The following is a 24,567-nucleotide window of genomic DNA, read 5'->3' on the forward strand; positions in this document are numbered from 1 at the left end:
TGAAGCACACACATGGACATCATATGTTACATCCCACACATTATAAAGTACACACGCAGCTATGGGACACGCCCTGGAAGCACTGAGGGGCCCCGCCCGCCCCACCTGCTGTGGAGTGAGAACAGAGCAGGCCCCCCGTGTGAACGCTCCGCTCAGCAGGAGCAGGGCAGGCGCTCACGCTGCGAAGGGCCTGAGGACTGCGGTTCTTCAGGTCACAATGTTACACAGGAGAAGGAATTAAAGAAACAATTTCTTTACTTGAAGGCCACATAATCTTTCCCAGAAACAATGTGCTGTATCTTTAGAGTCCAAAGAAAGAATCTAATGTGAATACTTACACTAAATACAGAAAGAGTTGAAATAACGAAGCCACTCCTTTATTTTTAAGCTTTATTTTACCACCCTTATCAAACGGACACCAGAAAGCATATCAACAGTGCATCTCATGGTGGGTCAGTTTACAACAAAACTGAACAAGGCAATTGTGTTCACAAAAGTTGTCAGAAAAACTACACACAAGACACTCAGCGGCCACACAGAGCCCGTACTCCGGTTCGTAGGAAAGTGGAAATAAAGGCTCTTTGCTACTCAGCAAGAAAGCGGTTTTTAGACTCGAGTAGAAATGACATAGGGATCTGAGGAAGTAACTTCTCAGCACCGACCCCAGCGACATTCAGTCCCCCTCCGTCCCGAAAAGCAACTCGCGGCAGACGTCACCAGGAACAGACCCGCCCGGACCCACCACGCTTTCCGGCTGTTCTCATCTCAGCCAGGCCCATCCACAAGCTTTCGGGGAGCCGCCCGCTCCCCAGCCATACCTTCCCATCCCCACCCAGGGGCACGCGCTGAGGAGCGTCAGGCTGCTGCAGCAGGCACACGCACGAGCACCACCTCCCGAGGGGCCGAGGGTGCCCGCTGGCCTCGCTGGGAAGCCCCCCACCCCGACGGCAGCTGTGGGGAGCGCACAGGGTGGCCAGGGACTAGATTTCCCCGAGCGCAGAATGGGGCGTGACCCCGCGGGAAGGCAGGCGCTCGGCCCTGCAAGCAGGTGTGCGGCCTGCAGCTCAGCTTTCTCCTAGTGAGCAGACACGGCTCCCTCCCACCTGCCCACCTGCAGGGGAGCGTGGGTCTGGCCGCCCCGGGCAGTCTATCCCTGGCTTACAAGAGCGTCCTGTGCACTGAATGCACAAAAGCTGGACTTCAACTATTTATTTTAAAAATGAGGACAAACTGAACAAGGCAGTCAACCCGGTTCCACACACGCGTAAAAGAATGTTCTGGGTGGACTGTAGAGGAATGTGCAGAAAGGTAACGGACTATGCTACCAGCCCCAAACCGGGACCTGAAAGAAGACACCTGTCACACACTCCATGGGAAGTCACGGACCCCAGCCAGGAGCAGCTGTGCCCTCATCACTGTTGCTGCCTCTTTTCTTGCTCTTCCTGCTCTTCCTCAGCGGCTGTGGAGCCCACGTGGCACAGGAAGGGCTGCGGAGCACGCCACACCGGCCCGCCAGCTCTGCCGTCCTGACGTCGCACTATTTTGGGAATCACCTAGCAGCAGACAATTCCAAACTGGGGTACAAAAGTGCCTACAAACAATTCTCTTGCCGACAACCCAAGTTTCTGGTAACAAACAGCTCTAGTGTTTACACAGGTCTCCCAGAAAGGAACAGAAAAATTAACAATTCAGTTTGGACTTTTCATTTTATTCCAGATGTGACTTATTTTCATTAACAAAATAAGCTCCTTTTTGCACGAGGATTAGTGGTCATAAGGCAAATAAGACAGAACGCTTCCCTTTGCCTTGGAGTCAGAGTGCTGGAACCCCCTCCTAAGCACGTGTGGCTGGGGAGCGCCGCGTCCCTGGGACACGCACCGGTGGGAAGGCCCACGCGGCAGGGTTCCCCAGGAGTGCCAGCATTCACGGTGCCACACGCACAGCTGTCACGGTTGTGACAACTCTCCAACAAGCACAAGCAAAGCAAACTGGAAACATCAGTCATCGCAGCAGCAGTGCCGGGACAGCCAGAGCGGAGCGGCAGGAAGATGGCGCAGCCTGCCGCCTGCACAGGGAAACCTCAGGGCTCTCTGGCTTATGGGCCATTTCTCTAGACCACTGCTCCTACGGACTTGCAGCAGAAAGAATGAAAACTGCTCTGCCTTTTTAAATACCCCCAGCACCTGTGCGCTGTGCACCACTGTTAGGAATCTACTGGTCTATGTGCAATTTAAACAAGCCAAAAGGTAAAACAGGAGCTAACAGACGGGTGCACCGGGCAAAGGGAAGGGAGCTGACCCACCAGCAAAGCCCTCGCTGGAGCGTGGGTGCTGCAGAGACTGAGTCCCTGTGGCCTTGCTGCCGAGAAATGCTGCTGTCCCGACGCTGCGGGCTCAGCGGCTCCGTGAGATGAGAAAGCAGCAGTCACACTCGCCTCGACCCTCTGGAGGCAAGGGGGTTCCCTGAGCACCTTGAGAAAGATGCCTCCCAGGCTGGTCTGGAGGTGCCCCCTTGACAAGAGCTACATGAGCTGCAGCAGAGCCAGCGGGGCAGGACTGGGGAGCCCGGAGGAGACAGGGACTAGACCCGAGGAAGAATCAGACCCCACCCGGGAGCTCCGGCTTCCTAGCAAGTGTGCTGTGGGGGGAAATTAAACACGATAGGACTAGCGTACACCAAAAGGTAAACCACGGGAACTGGGCTTTTTACTGTGACTCCACCAAAGACTATTCCAAGAACAAGCCAGGGGTGCCACTCCGTCACCAGCTGGGAGCTTTCGCCCAATGAGTGTCAGTGTTTCCTGGAACAAGGCACTTGCTTAAACCTGACACCTGCTCACTGCAGATTAAGTGATCCACGTGTGCCCCCCCCGCAACAGCCACCCCATATCCGGCATGCCAGCCTGGTTCCTGAGCGAGTCTCCCCCACTCTCTCACCGGAAACAAACTGTTATCAGTTACAATGGTGTTGGTTTTCATTGAATTACCAAAAACAGCGTGCCCCTGCTGCGGTAACTGGTACAGAAATTATAAGGCGGGCCTCCCACTGTGAGTGAAAAGTAAGACCTAAGGGGAGTCTGCTGCCCAGCGGGAGGGGCCTGCATTTGGTCAGTAAGTCCAGCCCTGAGCCAGGGCGGCGTGCCTCCGGAGAGGTGGCCAGTGCTTGCAGGTGAGAGCCGGTATCAGAGGAACCGCCTAGGGCAGGTCTCCTTCCCTCTCAGCAATGTTTCTGGCAGCATTCCTTAAAATAAACCTGCTCAGAGGTTAAATATAAACCAGCACAATGGGCCTTTACAACAATGGTGAAAGCCAGCATGCCAGCAGCTGGCAGTGTGTGCTCCAGGCCAAGGTGTAGCGCAGCTTCGATCGGGGCCAGCAGAGGGCGCTCTCAGGGCTGCGGGAGGACAGTCAGGGGGGACACCAGGCCCGCAGCACCTCTGCTGTGGGAGTCTGTCTCCTTCGGGGCGAGTGCAGCCTGGTTCTCCTCTTACAGATGCTGCAAAGCTGGGAAAGCACTACCTGCCAACTCCAACAGCTGCCAAACAACGCCATAGAGGAACCCAGTTACAGGTCTTTGGGCAAAATGTACCTCAAAACCATGAACAATGAGAAGAAATGGGGGGGGGGGGGGGAGGAGAGGAAGGAGGACGGAAGCACAGATGCTAATTCAGCAAAGAAAAACTACCTGAGATCAAATTTTCCCAAAAGGGTCTGGGTTAAGTGACATGACCCCTCACCTTTCAAAAAGAAAATTTCTAGGTTTTTAATCATTTCAAACGATCTAAATTCATGCATATATTTCACCCTAAAAGAATCATGAAAAGGGCATCTTTGAAAATATTTGGTTGCGATTTAAGAAGATACTAAGACTGGATTTCTGATCCTGTGAGAAGAGAATGTCTTTGGTAGTAATGGGCTAAGAGCTAGGAAAGAACTTAAAGCATAGGAGGCATCTTTTCCCACTTTGCGGCTTTAATACAAAATATTTAATTCAATAAAGGGTACTCAGGCTCACCAAGTTCTCCTCAGCTCCCTTACAATCTAGCCAGCATCTTTCGTAGTGGCCCGCGTGTCAGCCACCACATAACTGTCTGCGTGCACAGCACTGAGACGAGAACTGAGGAGCTGTGGGGTGCAGTACGGAATCAGAGCCACTGCCTGAAGCCACTGCAGCGTTGATGCTAAGGACTTGGGTTTTGGTGGTCGGGACAGGGAATGTGAGGTTCAGTGCTCACCTATTCTAGGCTTGCCCTCGAAAAGAATTCACTGCACTTTGTGTTCATCAGCATGTACAGAAGCACAGGCTTTTCACCACCAGGGAAGCTACCACCCGCACAAACTGATGTCTTAGGGCCGCGTAGGTCCCACCGTACGGGTTTCATTCTCCTGAATTAGTACTGGAAATCAAGCCGATAGTCGGCCTCTGCAAGGGCACAGAGCAGAGTTCCTCCTCCAAAGGGAAGGGCCGTGTTGACCTGCTGACTTTCCCCGGGACCAAGCCGCAGCCTATGCAATTCTGCACCAGGGCGCACACTAAGACGGCCAGGCTCGGGGCGCACACTAAGACGGCTGGGCTCGGGAAGCACACTAAGGCGGCAGGGCTCAGGGCGCACACTAAAACGTCCGGGCTCAGGATGCACACTAAGGTGGCCGGGCTCGGGGCGCACACTAAGACGGCCAGTCTCGGGGCACATACTAAGGCGGCTGGGCACACTACGGGAGTCCAGACAAGTCGGTCACTAGTAACTGAACCACGGAGCAGTCACTGCCGCAGGGTCACACAGCGCACCGCTGAGATCTGTGCAGGGGCTCAGTGGCCTGCACAGCTCCAGTGGGAAAGACACACAAGAACATTCCTTAGGGAAAAATAAATAGCAACTTCATTTAGGAGAAAAACACAAAAGTCATACTCTGCACAATACTACTTTTTGTATAATCAGTGCTTTATAAAGGGTTCCTAAGTTTAAATCCTTAAAGACAATCTAAAGTGACAGGAAGCCCGTGACCCCGTGTCCCCGATCGCAGTGCAGTTGTCCTTCCTCTCCATCCCACCTGGGCAGCCTCCCCTTTCTTCACTCTCCTGACCTCCAAACCAGACCCGTGGGCGCGGCTCTGGCTCCGCCAGGGCAGGAGGGGCAGGGAAGAGCAGCAGCAGGACAGAAGAGCCCGTCACCCACCCTGTGCCTGCTGCTGCTGCTTTTCCTTCCACTGAACATGGAGTCTTCTCTCTCTGACACTTCAGCTTTCCGCCAGCAGGGAGCACACTCTGAGGGAGCTAGCAGTGCTCACGAGACAGCAGAGGTGGGCTTGCCCGGGCCCAACGCAGATGGAATGAGGCAGCCACTCGAGGCAGAACTTCTCCTCTGATCCAACCATTAAATTAAGAGATTTCAATGGAACCCAGTCTGGACTCACTTGTTCTGAGCCTCCCAGGAATGTTTCTCATTCACCTTCTATCGGACAGGCCAACTCTCAAACAGCCGACATTTAAACGTGACAGGTGTGATGTGTAGGGAATGGGCTGGTGTGGATGGGATCAGCTCACAGGAATCACAGGAAAAGGACCAACCCGGGTTTTCTCTCTCTCCCACTTGCACTCACGTGAGCACATGCCAGAAGTCGGGTTGTGCAACATCAAGCCTCAGCTTTCCAGCCTAAAAGCCGTATTGAAAAGCCTGCAGCCAGGCTCCCTGCAGGCTCCTTAAAGGAACATCCCAGCTATAGGACTTCTGGGCTGATGGTAACTCAGTGTGGACAGGAGGTAACGTCACGGAGCTCCCAGCGCCCAAGGACACGAACGGCTCAGGAGTGCTGTGCAGGAGACATCACCGCTCCAGCGGCGCGTCCCTGCTCCCTGGGCACGGCGTCACCCGACTCACGTCACATGCAATAATGAGTGTCGAGGCTGCACGCAGCAGGGGCCCTCCTGGGATGGGGAGAGGAACGTCCTGCGCGGGGCCCGTGTCTGCAGTGCAGTCAGTGTTGAGCAACAGCCGCCTGTGAGCAGGTGAAACAAATGTACAAGGTGTCCCCTCCCAGCGGGCAGGGTGCTCCTGCTTTTGGGTGGAATATGACCACCAGGGAGTGGAAGAGGAGACACAGGCATCTCCCAAGGTTGCTGACTAAAGCAAGGTCTGGTACAGGTACCCCCTCTTGTAGGCACTCAGCGGGTAGAACGTGGCCACGACAAACTTCCCGTCGAACCTCCTGCCCGTCAGCAGCTTCTGAGCAGCTTTGGAGTCCCCAGCATTCGCGTACTCGACAAAGACCTGCGGAGACAGAACACACGGCCTCGTTCCCACAGGGTCTCGGGGCACTGCTACCAAGGCCCCACGTGGCCACCAGATTCTGTTGGTCCGTGGACCACAATTTTGAGCAGCAAGTTTTAGGATGCTCCCTTAGAACTCAGTCAATTCAGAAAATCCAACAAAGACCAGTTGGACATACAGCCCAGTCCGCAGAACAGTGCTGGGCAGCGGGGGCAGCCAAGACAGGGTGCGGGCCGGGCGCTCCTCAGCACGCCCGCGGCAGCCACTCCGGGGGAAATGCGCAGATGGGTGGGCCCCAGAACGTAGGAAGGAAGGTCACTTCCTTTCCCAGAGCATCTGAACCCCTCAGCCTGGTGGACGCAGCAGGACAGCTCACAGTGCTGTCTGATCTAAAGCAACGTCCCAGGGCGAAGAAACAACCTGAAATGGCGTGTCCCCGGTCGCCAGGCGACTAGGACCAGCCCCATCACGAGCACCAACGCGGCACAGACTTTCCACAAACAACAGAAGAAGGAAATCAGCTTCTAGGTTCTCAATGTTCACCTGCACCTTTTCCTGAAATCAGAAGTTCAGGGGCAGCCACTTCCCCTCTCAGGAGCCTTCTCTCCCGGACAGAGCAGTCACTCCGCAGGGCGGAGCCGCTTCCAGGCCTCTAGGCACGGAAAGAGGCGGCGGCCCCACCCGGTGCTGCTCTGCCCCAGGAGGCCGGCTGGGCTGTGAAGCGAGCTGTGAGCGATTTCCTCGTGCAAACAGCACAGGCCCTTCCGCACACCTGCATGCACAGCCCGCCCCGGGCTGCAGCCCACACGGCGGGGCTGTGGGCACTGCAGGCCCCTGTGCCAGCGTTTGGCACCTGGACACACCTGTGCACGGGAAAGGTCAGTTCCAGTCCGGTGGAGAGTGGGGCCCCTGAGCAGGCGCTGAGCTCACCCCAGCCTGCGGGCCGGGAAGCTGCTCTGGGTGATGAGTGAACTGAGAGAATGTGAAGGCCGAGGACACCACTGTCCACCTCTGTGGCCTTTATAGACTCTGTCCCACAATCCTCCCACCCCCCGCCTCCTTCCAGCCTCCTCCCCCATGTGTCCATGCTGCTCCATGCGCAGGGGTGTGGACTGGAATAACTGGGAATACCGCAGGAACTGGCCGGTGGGCATACATCACCTTCAAAGTGACTGTCCAGAGGAAGGGAGAGGTGGCCCGAGAGTCAGTAAGAATAAAAAATCAAGATGGAGTTGGGCCAGTGTAGCTCAGTGGTAGAGCATGGAACTATGAACCAGGGGGTCACAGTTTAATCCTGTCAGGGCCCATGCCCGGGTTGCAGGCTTAATCCCCAGTAGGGGGCCAGCAGGAGGCAACCAATCGATGATTCTCTCAGTGACGTTTCTATCTCTCTCTTCATCTCTCTGAAATCAATAAAAATGTATTTTAGAAAAAGAAAAAAATCAGGATGGAGCCCTGGTCAGGCGGCTCAGTTCGTTGGAGCATTACTTCATACACCAAAGGTTACAGGTCTGATCTCCAGACAGGGTGCGTTCAGGAGGCAGCAGATCAATGTTTCATCTCACATCACTGTTTCCTCTCTCTCTCCTTTCTCCCTCCCTTTCACTCTCTAAAAATCAGTAAAAACATATCCTCAGAGGAGGATTTTTTTTTTCTCCAAGGCTGGGAAACTGAGATGGTAAAACAATATTCTGTTTTCCAGAAGATAAAAATACTATAGACAGAAGGAAGAATTCTCCTATCTTCTTTGCCATATAATTTAATTTAAAACCACAGTTTCTAAATAAAACTCTGTGATCCTAGGTTTAGCCCATACATTTTATAGATAAAATAACTAAGAACTGCCACAAAGTTAGTCACACTGAGACTGGAACTTGGATGGTAATCCTGTTATGATCAGAACATAACTTAAATGGTTTTCTAACTCTACTTTTTTAGAACAAAATCGGGACAAAATATTTTTGTACTGAACCTGACCCAGAGTTGCACCTGCTTCTGTTGGTGTCACCGTTTACAATGGCTCAAAAGCAGATTACTACTTTTTAAAAAACAAATACTGACTGGTAAATGTAGGCATATTATAGAACTTTTGGAAAAAGTACAAGAAAATAAAGCCTCCATAATGAAAACTTCGTAACCTCTAGCAACGTTTTTGTCTGCATTTTCTACGGAACTAAAACACACGGAGCGAATTCCAGTCGTCTCTCACTGACAGTGAGGGGGCGCTCACCTGTCCCCGGCCAGGGCTCTCCTTGGGAACCAGCAGCGACACCACCGGCCCGTACTTCTGGCACTCCTCCCGCACATCCTCCACCGCATCTGTGTCCAAACACAGCCCGCCATGCGATTAACGTAATCACCATAACTCAGGAATCCATATTTAAGTAATAAGATCACTTTCTATAGTTTTGAAAATTAAGTTTAACTATATAAATTCAATACATTTAAAAGTTTTCTTTTTATATTTTAACACTTTGAATAGCTAATACATCCAAATGATTCAAAATCCAGAATCTGGCCAAAACCGGTTTGGCTCAGCGGTAGAGCGTCGGTCTGGGGACTGAAAGGTCCCAGGTTCGATTCCGGTCAAGGGCATGTACGTTGGTTGCAGGCACATCCCCAGTAGGGGGTGTGCAAGAGGCAGCTAGTCGATGTTTCTCTCTCATCGACATTTCTAACTCTCTATCTCTCTACCTTCCTCTCTGTAAAAAATCAATAAAAAAATAAAATAAAATAAAAATAAAAAAAAACAAAATCCAGAATCTGGAAATAGCAGTCCTCCTCCTCTTTCCCAGTTTCCATTCCGGCCCCTCCCTGAAGTCAACAAGCATGACCATCTCTTCCATAAACGTAAGCTCAGACAAGCAAATATGATCATGTCTTTAAGAGAAAAAGTCCAGTCCTGTCTTTTCTTAACACTGAATCTTTAAGATCTTTCAAAATCATTACGTGAAATCTCTTGTTTGTTTTTGTGACTGTGTGATATTTCACCTCCTGAATGGTTGATTAAGTCTCTAATATGCCTCCTACTGCTCAAAAGCAGATTACTATCTACATTCAAACAACATTCAAACAATCTATAATAGATAAATAAGCTGGCACAGGTCTCATTTAATTTGTGTATTTCTAAGTTGCCTTCCTAGAAATGGAACTGTTAGGTTGGAATTGATTGATTCTGTTAGCATCACATTTCAAAGTTTCCTGACATGAGCATTTTGCAGTGGCCTCCGTACCTACCCCACAGAGGGTCATCAAATGCATGCCCACTGCGGACAGGATGGGTCACAGACATCACAGTGTGGTTTTAACGAGCATTTCAGTAAACAAGAACAAACCTATGGGTGCGATGCCCTGGCACACCCTTTCCTGGAGATTGTCTGTCTGTGTCCTTTGCCCACCGTCTCCTGGGTGGGTTCACAGGGCTGTGTCTGAGAAGACCTGTGTCTATTTTTTCTTAGATTGTACCTGTCTTAATCTTTCTCATGGTGTTTGTCAGGGTAAAATTGTTGCATTACCATTTTACTATTTCTGGATTTTGTAATCAACTTGTAAGAGGCCTTTCCTGCTCCAGGAATATTATTTTAAAAAATCTCCCGTAACTTTTACGTTAATTTTTTGCTTTTATTCCCACCTGTCTTCCTTCCCTCCCTCCTTTTCCTTCCAGCCCTGTTCTATTCCTTCCTTTGTCTTACGTTTTGTTTTGCTTTTTAATATTTTAGTCTTCACTTGATTGAGAATTTATTTTGGTCTAAAGAGGAAGATTTGAATCTCACTTCCTTAACCAACCCCACCAAGATGACAATACTATTCCCACACACGATAACTAAACACACTCACCTAAAATTAATTGAATGTAATCTAACGATGACCTTCCAATCAAAACAAAGGCGTTCACGAGAGACTCTTAAACACTAAGACTCAGTATCTAACACTCACACTTCAGAACCAGTGCACCCTAGGGGCCTGCCGAAAGCAAAGCTGAGGGCACGGCCATCCTTTCAGATGAGGAGGCTACAGGGACCAACAACCATCACAGGTTCAAATAAATTATCTTGTTTCACTCTCAGGTAACTAAGCAAAGCCCAGGGTTGTCAAATAATTTACTTTCCAGGAAACAGGTGGTAACTCAGCCCTGCCTGCAATGCAATGGCCTGACACAAAGAAAACGACATTTTGAGTCTGGCTCTGTCAGCCCCCTCACCACTGTGCTCCAGAATGCTTGTTGGGAAGCGTCAGTCTGAGGCCTCCTCCCTGACATCTGTAATGGCTTCGGACCTGACCCACAGCTCTGTGCAAGCTTATGTTCCACGGCTGCGACCTCAGGGATAAAATTCAAGTCCTTCAACGCAGCAAACTGACTGCTCCCCAACTAATATCCTTCGATGCAGCCACACCAAACAGCTGGCCACTCTCTGAACACGCCACACCTGCCCTGAGCCAGGTCTCTGGCTGCTTCTCATCCCCAGACTCCACCAACTTCTGACGGCTCAGGTGCAGCTCTGCCGAGACGCCCACAGTCACTCATGCTCCGCCCTCTGAATGTCACCTGCCTTCAGATTCACCAAAACTAACTCCAATTCCCAATACTATCTATCACATTTGGGAAGAGGGCTTTGCTACATGAACTCTGGGGGGTGAGGGGGAAGGGACACGACATACTCTGTAACAGGAATCAGAAGGCAATAGCATTTTAAACACAGAATTCAATATCCTCACTGTGCAGACGAGGAAGCTGAGAATCCTGGGGAGAGTGTCCCCGGCAGACCCTTAAGGAAGGTGTGAGCACCCAGTGGAGGTGGCACTGACCTTCGTACCCCTCCTCGCTCTCAAGGTAGTCACCGTCCAGCACATTGAGCAGCCTCAGCACCGGGGTGGGGAGCATCACCAGGTCTTCGATGTGAGGGGCTGTCAGGGTTAAGACATTGTCAGATGTCAGCTCCCTAAATAAATCGATGAACACCAGGCAGGGGAGCTTGGAAATATACATTAGCCAAACAACCCCGGAAGGAACAAAGCCACGCACAACTCACCAAACGGAATGCTGAAGAAGGGGCTGCACAGAGCCACGTCGGCAGGAGCCCTCTGGCGCGGGTCCTCGTGCAGCATGCTGAAACAGAGCATCGTCCGTCTCCTGAAAACGCTAACACTGAAGACCACCACACCAGTGCACCACAGCACCGATCCCCTGAGTGTGACTACTGAGTCCTTCCTCTGTGAAAACGGAGATGCTACTTATAAACAAACTAGTGACCATTATAAACAAAATTTGTGCACATTAAAAGGGGATTAATTGGAGGAAATAATTTAATATTGCTATTTGCCCTTTATCTATAATAGAAGTGTCAGAGATGAAAGAAAATTAGTAAAATGTGTATGAAAACCTTCCTCCTGTTAGAGTCTGGGGTACACCATGGGACCCAGAGTCAAGTCCCTGCCCACCCACATGCACCTCAAAATCCCGTGAGACCCTGACCCCCATTGGGCTAGATCCAGACCCAGCCAGTCCCACCCTTGTCAAGCCCTGCGCCAGGATGGGGGACGTGGCGGGAGGTCCCCCAGCCCAGACCTGGGCGGGGAGCGTGCCTTGAGATCCTCCATCAAGCCCCGCCAGGTGGGTACACAGCCGAGGTCCCCTACAAGCCCAGGCAGGCAGCGGTGCGCAGCCCAGGTCCCCTGGCCCAGTGCTGGGGTGGGGGGAGCAGCCTGAAGTCCCCTGTCAAGCCCTGCTGGGTGGGGGCATGGCCTGAGGTCCCATGTCAAGCCCACGGGGGCCGGGGGGAGCATAGCCCCAGGTCCCTGCTGATTGCTCATTAAGGCTTCTTATGGGAACTTGGACTAGCTGTGGGTGCAGCCATCTTTGTGATGGTCAGTTAGCATATTCCCTCTTTATTAGATAGGATGGTTCAATAAATCGTGATACAAACTTAGGGCACAAAATGTTTCAATTTAAAATGTTTTTGTTTAGGTTAATAAATACACAAAGAAAGTGATCCATACTTCATAATGTTAAGTGAAAGAAAAGCTAAACAGACTGAATAATACAAATTAAAAAGGATAGTGGTGGGGTGGTCTTTCAATGTTGTAAAAAACTGAGCAACTTGATAGCAATGACAACAATATGGAGCAACCAACAAAACTAGGTGACCTTAATAAACACCAAAATACAGAGGCAAGGGGCAAAACTTCTCATGGTGAGACTCCCACCGCCGGCACCTTTGTGGAAGGCTGCACAGAAAAGCACCAGCTGACCTGGCGAACCAGAGAAAAGACTAACCAACAGAGCCAGCGAGTCCCAGAGACAGTGTCAGGGCAGAGGACAGGACGCAGTGGCCATGTGACCTGCTGGTGCAGATACAACGGCTACTGCAATGGGGGAATGTCGGGAAAGCCCAGCACACAGAGCGCTTTCAGCAACTGCTCCGAGAATAATGGCTGTCCTGTGTCCAGGCTGTTTCAGGGTTCCATTAGTACACAAAGCAAACGAGTAGTTAAAAAACATTCTAATTCTGCATCCCTCTGTGCTCGGAGCCAGCACTGGTGACCCAGAAGAAAGGAGACAGAGATGTAAAACGAAGACATCACTGGTTGTCCTGCGTTTGAACGTAACCATCAGTATGACCTCTGTCCCCTTAGAAGGCCTAGACACAACACCACCCAGTACCAATGAGTATACCTACTACCCAGACTGTGATTTTAAAACACCACTCCCTCCTAAAGGAAACCATGCTTCCTGGAGAAGTGGCTGCTTCCAGGTCTGGGAAGGGCATGTATAAGAGGTGACTGGGAACAGCCTGTCACAGCAAGGAAGTTGTCAGAACATAACGAGGTCCACCAGAGCCCACCTGCAGAGGCTCCCGTCCCTCAGACAGGACACAGCTCCAATGAAGAGAAGACTGCAAACACACATCAGCTGTATTTGAACCCACTTGTCAATAATGATACTTTTAAGTTCCAAAAAAGGCATGATCCCTTTGGAGGCCAACAGGGCATTGCCACATTATGAAAACGAGAGAGAGAATCAAGCATTTCCCTGTTGTTTGGTTAGCCCTGGGAAGGACAGATGACAGATGAGAACACCCCTAACAAAGATCTGGACAATGAGAACTGACCGGTGATCAGGCGCCTCCCTATAACTCCACCATGCCAACTACAGTCACGCCAAAAATTACTTTACAATTCTAACCCTCTAGATACAACCACCAGCTTACAGGAAATAAGCAGAAAACTTGCTAAACCACACCACATAACACAACCTGCAAGTTCAGACTGTGGGCAACTGCGCTGAGCCAACAGCCCAACAGAAACACGGGAGGGGGTAGGAGTTAGAAACAGACTTTTTAGCTGAAACCGGTTTGGCTTAATGGATAGAGCGTCGGCTTGGGGACTGAAGGGTCCTGGGTTCGATTCCGGTCAAGGGCATGTACCTTGGTTGCGGGCATATCCCCAGTAGGGGGTGTGCAAGAGGCAGCTGATCGATGACTCTCTCTCATTGATGTTTCTAACTCTGTATCTCTCTCCCTTCCTCTCTATATAAAATCAATAAAATATATTTTTTTTAAAAAGAAAGAAACAGACTTTTTAGATTCAGACAGATTTTAAAGGGACTGCTTCTTAGAACTCTAAACCACAGTATGTAAGGATGCACACTTTATTCATGGCAATGAAACGAGGAGGTAATCAGCATGAAGAAAGGGCAGTGGTTACTTTGGGGAAGAGGAAGAGGCTTGAATGGAGACTTGGGACTTGAGAGCGACCTCGAAGCTGTTTCTTGACCTAAACGGTGGACAAAGCGCCTAGGGATCCACTGAGCTGCACATTTGTTCTCCATGTCTGTGTAATTCCATAGAGAAGTTCAAATAACCATGCCTGGACACTTAACCAAGTACACAAGAAAACACTGAGAAGAAATGCACCAACTGCTTACACTAGAGAGGGTGTACAATTTTATTTTCCTCATCACAATTTTTTGTAGCTTCCAAATTTAGTATTAGTTGTATAATTAAAAAAATCTCAGTCAATACTAGAACTTAGATGATCTGACTTACAAGCAAGAATCCTATCTAATAAAGAGGGAATATGCAAATTGACCATCACTCCGTCACAAGTCCATAGCCACAAGATGGCGGTGCCTAGTCGACTCAGCCCCACTAGAATCCCCCAGTCCTTTCAGCCCCGCCGGGAAAGTGTGTGTGTGTGTTGGGGGGAGAGCAGCAGCAGCAGGCGCACAGTGCAGCCGGACCAGCACTCAGCCCCCAGCCACCCAAGGCCAGCCTGGGGTGCAGGCAAGCCTCAGATGGCAGCTGCCCAGCAGCCTAGTCACCCAAGGCTCAGGTAACCAGGGCCAGACGATGCTTGCGCTGCCAGCAGTGGCAGCAGCAGAAGTGTGATGGGGCGTCACCTTCTTCTGATCACCAGGTCACCGCCTGCCCCTGAGAACTCCTGGATTATGAGGGGGAAAGCTGGGCTGAGGGACCCCTCCTCCAATACATGAATTTTCATGCAATGGGCCTTTAGTCCTATCCTATGTAATAAAAGCTTAGGTGGCGTCATGCCCTCATAAAATGGCCACCACAAGATGGCTGGCAAGGGAGGGCAGTTGTGGGAGATCAGGCCCGCAGGAGAGGGCAGTTGGGGTCCATCGGGGCAGCAGGGGAGAAAAGATGGGGGGAATCAGGCTGGCAGGGGAGCAGTTAGGGGACAATCAGACAGGCAAGCAGGCTAGCAGTTAAGAGCCAGCAGTCTCAGATTGTGAGAAGTATGTCTGACTGCCCCCAAGGGGTCCCAGATTGGAGAGGATTCAGGCTGGGCTAGGGATTACCCCCCCACCCCCCACCCCTGTTGCATGAATTTTGTGCACCAGGTCTCTAGTCCCTTATGTAATTTTTCCCATTTAAAAAAAATTGTAGTTGATGTACAATATTATATCAGTTTCAGCTGTATAGAATCCATTATACTATAATCTTACACTGCTTCTTTATATATATGTGTGTGTATATACATATATGTATATATATATTTTTTATTGATTTCAGAGATAAACGTTAATGATGAGAATCAGAGATTGGCTTCTTCCTGCACTCTCCCTACTGGGGATCGAACTGGCAACTCAGGCATGTGCCCTTGACTGGAATCGAACCCGAGACCCTTCAGTCTGCAGGCCAACACTCTATCCACTGAGCCAAACCAGCTAGGGCATTACACTGCTTCCTTTCAAAGTAAAATGCAACATGTGATGTCGGACATCAGATACTAATCTACTAACTGCTATCTAAGCTTAATTTATCTCACCAGAAAAGCTGGTACATGGAAGCAAGTCCATGGATTGTAACACCCATTTCTGGTCTGATCCAGCAAGACAGGTATGAAAGAAGTTACCACTGGGGGAAAATAGCTGAAGGGCAGACCTCAAGTTCCTATGTATCTATAATTATTACAAAAATAAAAACAAACAAACAAAACCCACAAACACCTAATTGGAAGATTTACAGGATCAATATTCCAAACAATAATACAATGACTTGATCAGGAGACCCACCCTTTTGCAGCATACTGTTTTATTCATTTCTAGACCATAAATGCTAGAACTGTGAAAATCAACTATTTGATTATACACATTATTTCTTATTTTAATATATCTATTGTGACTGGATCTACTCAGGAATCAAAAATATTGTTCTGTTCCACAGTTTTCAGTGGTAATGTTTAAAGTGTAATACATAATGACCTCACCTGAACCCTCTTTTTGGTAGTCCAAAACAAACTTAGTCATCAAGTTTATAAAGACTCTCTTTAAGTACACAGAACAGCCAGGGCTATGAGAGGCCAAAGGCACACGGCCCATCACTGTTTCTCTGCAGGAAGGCCTGCTCCCTAGGACTCCTCATGAACAAAAGAATGTCCCTCTGAAAACAAATTGAGTAAAAAGACTTGACCACTTAGTTTCTCATTAGAAGCTGGCCTGTATAGAAGGTTTCAAGTAGGTTTTATTTCTACATTGTGGAGAGCGACGACAGCGTTTGGACAGGTTCAGGCCTCAGACTACTGAGAGGGCACGGTCCTCTAGTGGCAAAGTCACGTGCAAGTCCCAACTTGGAAGGCAAAGCCCTCCCAGCACAATTATAGCCAAAAGCTCTGGCTGTAAACTTGACCTTATGTTCCGAACCTGTGGTCCCAGGTGGCTGAGTGATGTAGGCTGCAGGAGGTTCAGCAAGGAAACAAAGCTTGATCAGGTGCATATAATTGAGTAGATCCCAAACCTGTGAGAACATTGTAAACATCTTGACCAAGCCCATACTTTACCTCATGGAATCCTACCTAATAGAGGAAATATGATAATTAACCATTACTCCATCACAAAGATGGCTGCACCCACAGCTGAGGCCAAGTTCCCGTAAGGAGCCTTAACGAGCAATCAGCAGGGACCTGAGACTATGCCCTCCCCCACCCGGCAGGGCTTGACAGAGGACCTCAAGGGGTGCTTCCCGTCCTGGTGCTGGGCTAGGGGACCTCAGGCTGCTCCCTCTTCCCCAGCGCCAGGCTGGCGGACCTCAGGCCACACCCCCCAACAGGTAGGGCTTGTCAGGGGACTTCCGGCTGCTCCTCCCACCCCAGCACCAGGCCCAGGGACCTCAGACCACACCCCCACTCGAGGCTTGACAGGGGACCTCAGGCTGCTCCTTCCACCCCAGCACCAGCCCAGGGGACCTGAGGCTGCACCCCCGTGCCTGGCTGGGTTTGACAGGGGACCTCAGACCATGACCCCCACCCAGTGGGGCTTGATGGGGGACCTCCAGGTGCACCCCAGTGCTGGGCTGAGGAAACTGGGCCATGCCCCCACCCAGCGGGGCTTGACGGGAGACCTGAGGCTGTGCCCCCCTCCTGGTGCTGGGCCAGGAAACCTGAGGCTGCACCTCCCCACCCCTCATCTGGCGGGGCTTGACAGGGGATCTCAGGCCCTGTTCCCCACCTGGCAGGGCTTGATGGAGGACCTCAAGGCACACCCCCGCCTGAGTCTGGGCTGGGGGACCTCAGGCTATGCCCCCTGCCCATCAGGGCTTGACAAGGGTGGGAATGGCTGGGTCTGGATCTAGCCCAATGGTGGGAATGGCTGGGTGGGTCTGGATCTCACGCAATTTTAAGGTGCATGTGGGTGGGCAGGGACTTGACTCTGGGTCCCATGGTGAGGCCCAGACTCTGACAGGAAGAAGGTTTTCATATACATTTTACTAATTTTCATTCTACTCTGGCACTTCTATTATAGAGAAAGGGCAAATAGCAATATTAAATTATTTCCTCTAATTAATCCCCTTTTAATGTGTACAAGTTTTGTGCACCGGGTCACTAGTCTGACTATAAAATAAAGACTCGGCTTGCAGGCTGTGGCACTGTCTCTCCACTGGAGAGCAGCATCCCACCTAGCCCCAGCTTTATTCTCTTGTCTGTCTTCTTTAATCTGCTCCCTCTCAGGTTCACCCCTGGCCATGCTGAGCATGGCACACTACATGATCAAACAAACCAGAAATAACTGAATTTCTTCAATGAATAGCAAAGTTGAAGTAAAAGTGACACACCTTTTGATAAGGTCTCTCAGGTGATAGGCTGGGATTGCAGCATTCACCACCGCTTTCCTGGCAAATATGTGATCGACGATGGCGGAACTGTTTGCCTAAAAGGAGGGAGAAGAGTCTTCCTCTGGTTATTTAATCCAGTCAGTATTTCCTAACGTACCAGGCACTAGCTGCTAAGTCAAACGCAACAGAAACCCCCTCTTCCTCGAGCTCCCGATCTTAAGAGATTTGTACAGAATTATCTGTGTCCTAGCCTCAGCACCTGGCCTACTACCAGCACCAACTGATGGGAGAGGAAGTGAAGAAACACCAAAGTAACCACATAGAATGCAGCTCAACGCAAAGTGAGAAAATGCAGGGGGGCTGGGTGAGCCTGTGTCTCAGTGATGAGTCTGCAGTTGGTTTCAGATAGAAATAAAATAAACTATCCAGAAGAATAAGGCACGATTTAAAAACTGCATTTGTTATATTATTCACATTCTACATCCTTGTGAGGCATACTATTTCTCTGAGTACCATGGAAGTACCGTATATACATGAGTAAAATGACCTGCAGCATCATGTTCACAAAGTTTCTAAATGTCCCATAGGCACATGTTAAGAACTAAGTCCCATGTTAAGAACTAGGCATTTCTTTTTTAACCCCAATACTCTAATTAGACATATGCCTGGCCTATGGGGATCAGGTCAAAACCGACCCTCCAACATCCGCCGAAGAGTTCCAGTTTGCTAGAGGGTGCAGGCCAGCTCAGGGATTCCACTGGTGCCCAATAGAGGCTGGGGAGGGACCACAGGAGGGCTCCAGGGCGTGTCCAGCCCGTCTTGCCCAGTCCCAATCAGCCAGACCCTAGCAGCAAGCTAACCTACGGAACAGAGTGTCTGTCCCTTGGTGGTCAGTGGGCATCATAGCAACTGGTAGAATGATCAGACACTTAGCATATTAGGCTTTTATTGTATAGGACTAGAGGCCCAGTGCACAAAATTTGTTTACTGGAGGGAAGGGGGGTATCCCTCAGCCTGGCCTGCACTCCCTCTCAGTCCAGGAGCCCTTGGAGGATGTCCAACTGATGGCTTAGTTGGATATCCTTAGCGCTGCTGTGGAGGTGGGAGAGGCTCCCACCACTACCTTTTGGATCCCCATGTTGGAGTGCACTGACCACCAGAGGGCAGCTCCTGCATTAAGCGACTGGTCATTCCGCCATTCGGTCTATTTGCATATTAACCTTTTATTATACAGAATTATCCTTGTTTTACAAGAAGTAAACCATGGTCTCATGAACCTAAATAACTAGCTTAGTAAGAGCTAGGGCAAGATCTGAACTTCATCATACCACTCCAGAGCCTATGCTCACACTCACTTGGCAATTTTGCCTTCAGAGAAAGTGATGAAATATGTAATGATATTTTTATCCAGGAAGTGAATACTGGGGATTCCATTAAGTACACATAATGCTCCAAATTTCACCACAAAATTCCCGACTGTGGCCCAGTCTGATTGGTTCTGGCCCAAGCAGAACCAGACAGTGGAAGCCCTGGGAGGACTGATCTGCACTGACATCAGGGAAGGTATCTGGCCTCCCAGCTGCAGGGAACACCGACGACAGAGAGTGATACTGGCTTTCATCGCCTGCAGCATGTTTTTGGCCAAAAGTAAGCAGTTAGTAACCGACTAGATGATTAAAACATTCCTTCCAAGAGCTGCTACTCCCAAAGGCCCAACAACCACACACCCGGTATCAGATGTTTACATCAAAATTCCTATACATTGTACTATTTACCAAACCTCTAGCCTGAAGGATACTAACATCATCACAACATTAAAGCCCCAGAATGTGTTTAAAGCCATACTGAGGTTAATTCTTGTGAACACACAGAAAACTCACTCCTGTGTCACAGGCTTGCAACTCAGTCCCTGTCCCCACAGTAACAATGCTGTAAGCAGCAGTCACATTGCCAGGAAAGTGCACACATGGCGGACGAGCAGGAAGGTGTGTAGGACAGTGGACAAAGCCTGAGGGGGGAGGACAGTCATATGATCCAGAGCCAGAGGTTTCCACATCTGAGTCTCTGGTTCATTTGAACAGAGTGGCCAACATCTCTTTGACATCCTCACAGCAATATCAGAATTCAATGAGGCTGTGCATTAAAATGTTTCACCTGCATTAGCTGTAAGCACAATGTAAAGAATAGCATTTAACTGGTAACATACTGCTGTATCCTGCAGAATAACTAAATTACTAAACAAAAGAAATCTCTTTGCTTCTTCAGGAAAAGGCCGTTGTCCCAGCACTGACCACGCCAGGCCTGAGCCCAGGCAGTGAGCACAATGCTGAGCAGCGCCTGCAGCTGTGGGAGGGGCCGCAGCTGTCAGGAGCCACAGTGCAGAGTGGGGGATAGAGAGTGTGAGGCAGAGTCCTCACCAAGAATCACTGTAAGCCTCGGAGTCTGAAACTGCGACACGGGACCCCCAGCAAAGCACGGCGTGGTTACCTTCCACTCCTGAGACCTGATGGTGTGCTTCAGTTTCACGCCTGAGAACATTTCCAGTAAAATGATGCCGAGGCTCCACAGGTCAACGGCTGAGGTGCACTCTGTGTCGCTCTGCAGGCCAGCCTGGGCCATGCAATTCTGAAGTTCTGCTTCTGGAGCCCGATACCCGTCTGTCTGAATATACTTCACATCCTGAAGATGAGTAAACATCACAACCTGTAAAAAGGCTCCCTTTCCATCTACCACCCACCAGTACACTGTATCTGCTGCCAGCTGAATGCAAAACAATCAGTCCTTGGCTGCCCTCATTCTTCAGTGCCAGGTGGCCAGCTGCATGATTTCCAGACAGCTGCTAGTTTCTGCAGTCTCCTGCCCGCTGGCTCCGGCTAATAAACAAGGGCACTGTGCAAAGAGCTGACAAACCAAAGGAATGGGGGGCTGCCAGAACCCAAACGTGTTCTCCCAGGAGCCCCAACACTGCAGACACCAATAATTCAGCAAGTAACCAAATGCTCAAATAAAAAAGCATTTTACAGGTGAATTACTCCTAACACTAGTCTCCCTGACCTGACCCAAACATATGGCCCTTCTTTCATGCTGGCAATGAAAAATGTTTAATTTGCTTTATCTCCAGAAATTTCATCCCTGAAGTTAGAAAGTATCTTTTAAGCCTCTACTAAACCACCTCTGCTATTTAAAGACATTTAGCTTAGATTCTGATGGGTGTGTGTGGGGGGGCGGGGGAACATATTTCTTACTTGATTGCCTTCTTTGAAGCTAAGTCCAAAGTCAATGAGTTTAAAACATTCGTTCTCTGCACTCCACAGTATGTTGCGTGGTTTGAGGTCTGCGTGGACATAGCCCTCCCGATGAAGGAAAGCCAGGGCCTCCAGCACGTCGCGGGCACAGTGCTGTATCATCCACAGGGAGCAGCCCTGCTGGCTGGAGTACAAGAGCAACTCCGAAACACTGACGTCCAGGAGCTCAAGCAGCAGGCAGCGAGACGGCACGTTTGGAGAGAAATGGATTGTAAAGACTCCATACAAAGTGACTATGAAAAGAGACAAATTGTAATGGTTTATAAATCTGGCAAGGAAGCTTCTACTGTAATAAGATTTTTGGGTAATTGGGTTATAAGATGATACTACTTTCAGCAGCTGATTACTATTCAAAGATATTAAATGTGGCACAATAATTCAAGTTGTATATCACTAAGTACTCAATGAATACTGAAGGTACCAAGCAAAAATGATGGGGGAAAAAATTTAAGTAAAAATCCAAATATTAAGTACTACTCTTAAGATGAATGTCGCAGTGTGAAAAAACAAATTTTGAATATTGACTCTTGATCCAAAATAGCACTCTATTACCTAAATGTTAAGAGACTTTTAAAGATGGCATTTGCATCTAATCTTTCAGATTCAACAAGTCCTAAGGTTTGTACAAACTGAAAAAAAAAAATTCACTCTTAAAGTCCATGAGCATGGACAAGACGCAGCCTTTAAAGCACACGCACTAATTAATACTAAATTCTTCTCCAAAAAGTAATATTAAAAAAAGGCCAGTCTTCGAACCAAGCTCACCAGGAAGTAAACATGGATTAGGCAAAGCCCTAACCACTTAGCTCTGTGGGGCAGTGACACCTGGGCCGTTTTCACGGGCCGATCTCAGTGATCGGTTCGGATCTCCCATTTGGTGTCTGAGCCACAGGCGTAGAGCACAGCGCACACCTCTCCCACTCGCACAGGACGCCGCGAAACACTGAGTCATTTCTCCCCCGCGGGCTCCATACGGACCGAGGGGCACCTACGGGTGTCGGCGGGAATGCCCCAAGCCCTAGAAGCATTTCCCGTTTTTTCACCGCTGTGCAATGGCAGAAAACTTTCCTGGCAAAGCCGTGGCCGCCGTCCCGGGAAGGGCCTCGGCGCCCCCGCCCAGCGGCCGCAGCGGCGCGGCGCCATTACCGATGTTCCGGTGGCCCTGCAGCTGCTCCAGCGCCGCGCGCTCCTTGCGGAAGCCGTACTCGGCGGCCGAGGCGGCGGCCCCGGAGGCGCCGGGCGGCAGGAACTGCTTGAGCGCGCCGGGGGGCGAGCCCGGGGTGCCGCAGCAGCGCACCCGGTACACCGACGCCGACGACCCGCTGCCCAGGCGGCTCTGCACCTGCCACAGCCGCCCGAAGGCCTCCAGAAACCGTGGCGGCTCGGCGCCCCACGCGCAGCCGGACGCCGCCATCCGCGCGGACTGAGGGCGACACGGAGCTGACGCGCCGCCCGGCACCAGGCCCCGCGGGTCACATCGCCGCCGCCTCCGGCCGCTCGCAGGGAGGGGCCGCCTTGCGCTGCCGGGCTCGGGTCGCCATGAAACCGGAAGCGCTCCCGCCCTCCGGAAGCCGGAAGCGAAGACCAGGTCGAGCCTGCGCTCTCCCGGAAGGAAGCCGGCAGGAAACCGGCGCTTGGGCGGGACTGGTTCCTAGGATGGAGGCCAGAGGTTCTGAACATAAGTTTCTGTCTAAGCAGGTCATAGTAGGTCCTCAGGTCCTACGCTGCACCTTCCTTTACCTTCCTTGATAAAGGTCAATCTTTACCTTAAGTGACCCCTCCACGGCCTGGCATCTCGGGTGACCCACCTCTGAGAGGTGAGAGTCATTTTCTGGGTCCCTGGAAGGCACCACTGCAGGCTCCAGAGCTGGGGACCATCGTCCGCCCCCCCACCCCCCTTGTTACCCGTCCCACATACTGCCTCCTTGAGCTGTAGATGTTCACTATTCTTACCTACCCATGTGAAAGAAGTATGTGTCTCTTCATTTTGCTTTTCACCCAATCCTTGAAATTTCCCCACTTTGCTTTCTCCTGCCCCATTATTTACCAACAATGGAGGGTTTCATGTAATCCTCCATACACCTCCTTTCTCTATCTATCTATCTATTTATCTATCTATCTATCTATCTATCTATCATCTAAACAAAAGCCTAAGTCACCATTAGTACTCAACCACTTGAACAACCAGTTGACCAGTCACTATGAGGTGCACTGACCACCCGGAAGAAGATGCTCAACTTAGGAGCTGCCCCCTGATGGTCAGTGCACTCCCACAGCCAACCTTCCTCGGCCCCTCCCTCTGGCTGGCCTACCACCCCCCTCCCCATAGACCTCAATTGCCAGCCAGGCCAAGGGACCCCACCCATGCACATAAGCAACAAAACTGCCGTTTTGCAGAGCATTTCCTCAATCCCTTGAGATTTTACTTCTGAGCACATCCTCAAAGTTTTGCTCAAACTCTTATAAGACATTTCTAAAGGCTGGATATTCTTTCCACCACAGATCCCAGGCAGGAGTGCTTATGTAGTGCAAAGTGCAGAGGGCACCTTTCTCTCAGAGGTGCTTGCAGTGAGTACGAAGGACACTAAGGAACACTGAGACTCAGGAACCCCATAGGGCAGAGCTGATGGTAAGCCAAGGCAGTAGACTCCACCCTGAAACTCTGCCCCATCCAAGCTGAGCTCAGAGGCTTTTGCAATTTTCCAAGTCTAGTCAAATAATGCTATCTCCTGGCACAGACACAGCTGATCCTCACAGCCAATTGGCCTGGAAGTCAGTTCCTCCCAATGATACCAACAACAATAAAAACTTAACTACAATAAGGCTGTACACACAGTCCATAAAGGGGTGCACCAAGAGTGTTCACCTTAGGTAACTGGGAGGCTGACCCACTGAACCATATAGGACACCTTAGCACACAAAGCCACTCAGGGAAGGAGCAAAAATGCCGAGACAAGGAAACAGATCACAAACAAAAGAAATGGAGGACAACAAGCAACTGGATACAGAGTTCAAAACCATGGTTATAAGGTTTTTCAAGAATTTCCTAGAAAAGGCCGATAAAATAAACAAGACCTATAAGGATATGAAAAGGGATCAACTAGAAATAAAGAATACATTGTCTGAAATAAAAAAAAATATTATACAGAGTCCTAAAAACAGAATGGAAGATCGCAAGAATCAAGTCAAAGATTTGGAACACAAAGAGCCTTAGGACACTCCTCCACAAAAGCAAGAAGACAAAGAATCCAGAAAGTTGAAGATGGTGTAAGAAACCTCTGGGACAACTTCAAGCAAACCAACATCAGAATTATGGGGGTCCCAGAAGAAGAGAGAAAGCAAGATACCAAAAACATATTGAAAGAAATAGTGACAGAAAACTTCCCCCACCTGGTGAAAGAAATAGACTTACAAGTCCAGGAAG

At 50.1% G+C, this 24,567-nt stretch overlaps 1 protein-coding gene across 3 annotated transcripts; it reads right to left on the reverse strand.

Moving 5' to 3' along the window:
- Nucleotides 1-376: 376 nt before the first annotated feature.
- UHMK1 (U2AF homology motif kinase 1) lies at nucleotides 377-22,714 on the reverse strand. Of its 3 annotated transcripts, XM_084867112.1 has the most exons (8): nucleotides 22,290-22,712; nucleotides 21,084-21,376; nucleotides 20,326-20,517; nucleotides 17,839-17,933; nucleotides 11,299-11,375; nucleotides 11,075-11,173; nucleotides 8,499-8,587; nucleotides 377-6,268 (listed from the first exon to the last, which is right to left on the reverse strand). In XM_084867112.1, the coding sequence occupies exons 1-8, from the start codon at nucleotides 22,555-22,557 to the stop codon at nucleotides 6,122-6,124; spliced, it is 1,260 nt and encodes a 419-aa protein (XP_084723238.1). In that variant the 5' UTR covers nucleotides 22,558-22,712; the 3' UTR covers nucleotides 377-6,121. The 3 variants fall into 3 exon arrangements, with proteins under 3 accessions (XP_084723238.1, XP_084723236.1, XP_084723237.1); XM_084867110.1 differs by lacking the exon at nucleotides 8,499-8,587 and having other exon boundaries at nucleotides 22,290-22,713; XM_084867111.1 differs by lacking the exons at nucleotides 8,499-8,587; nucleotides 11,299-11,375 and having other exon boundaries at nucleotides 11,075-11,208; nucleotides 22,290-22,714.
- Nucleotides 22,715-24,567: the final 1,853 nt, after the last annotated feature.

This window comes from Pipistrellus hanaki, assembly GCF_964339955.1.
Source record: "Pipistrellus hanaki genome assembly, chromosome: 18".
Lineage (NCBI taxonomy): Eukaryota > Metazoa > Chordata > Mammalia > Chiroptera > Vespertilionidae > Pipistrellus > Pipistrellus hanaki.

Bases quoted from the DNA above. Each gene is read 5' to 3' on its own strand.
- UHMK1 (XM_084867110.1), bottom strand. From the start codon at position 22,557: ATGGCGGCGTCCGGCTGCGCGTGGGGCGCCGAGCCGCCACGGTTTCTG. The intron at 21,377-22,289 runs GTAATGGCGCCG...CTCTTTTCATAG, and splicing joins GCAGGGCCACCGGAACATCG to TCACTTTGTATGGAGTCTTT. The intron at 11,174-11,298 runs GTGAGTTGTGCG...TAACCCTGACAG, and splicing joins CTTCTTCAGCATTCCGTTTG to CCCCTCACATCGAAGACCTG.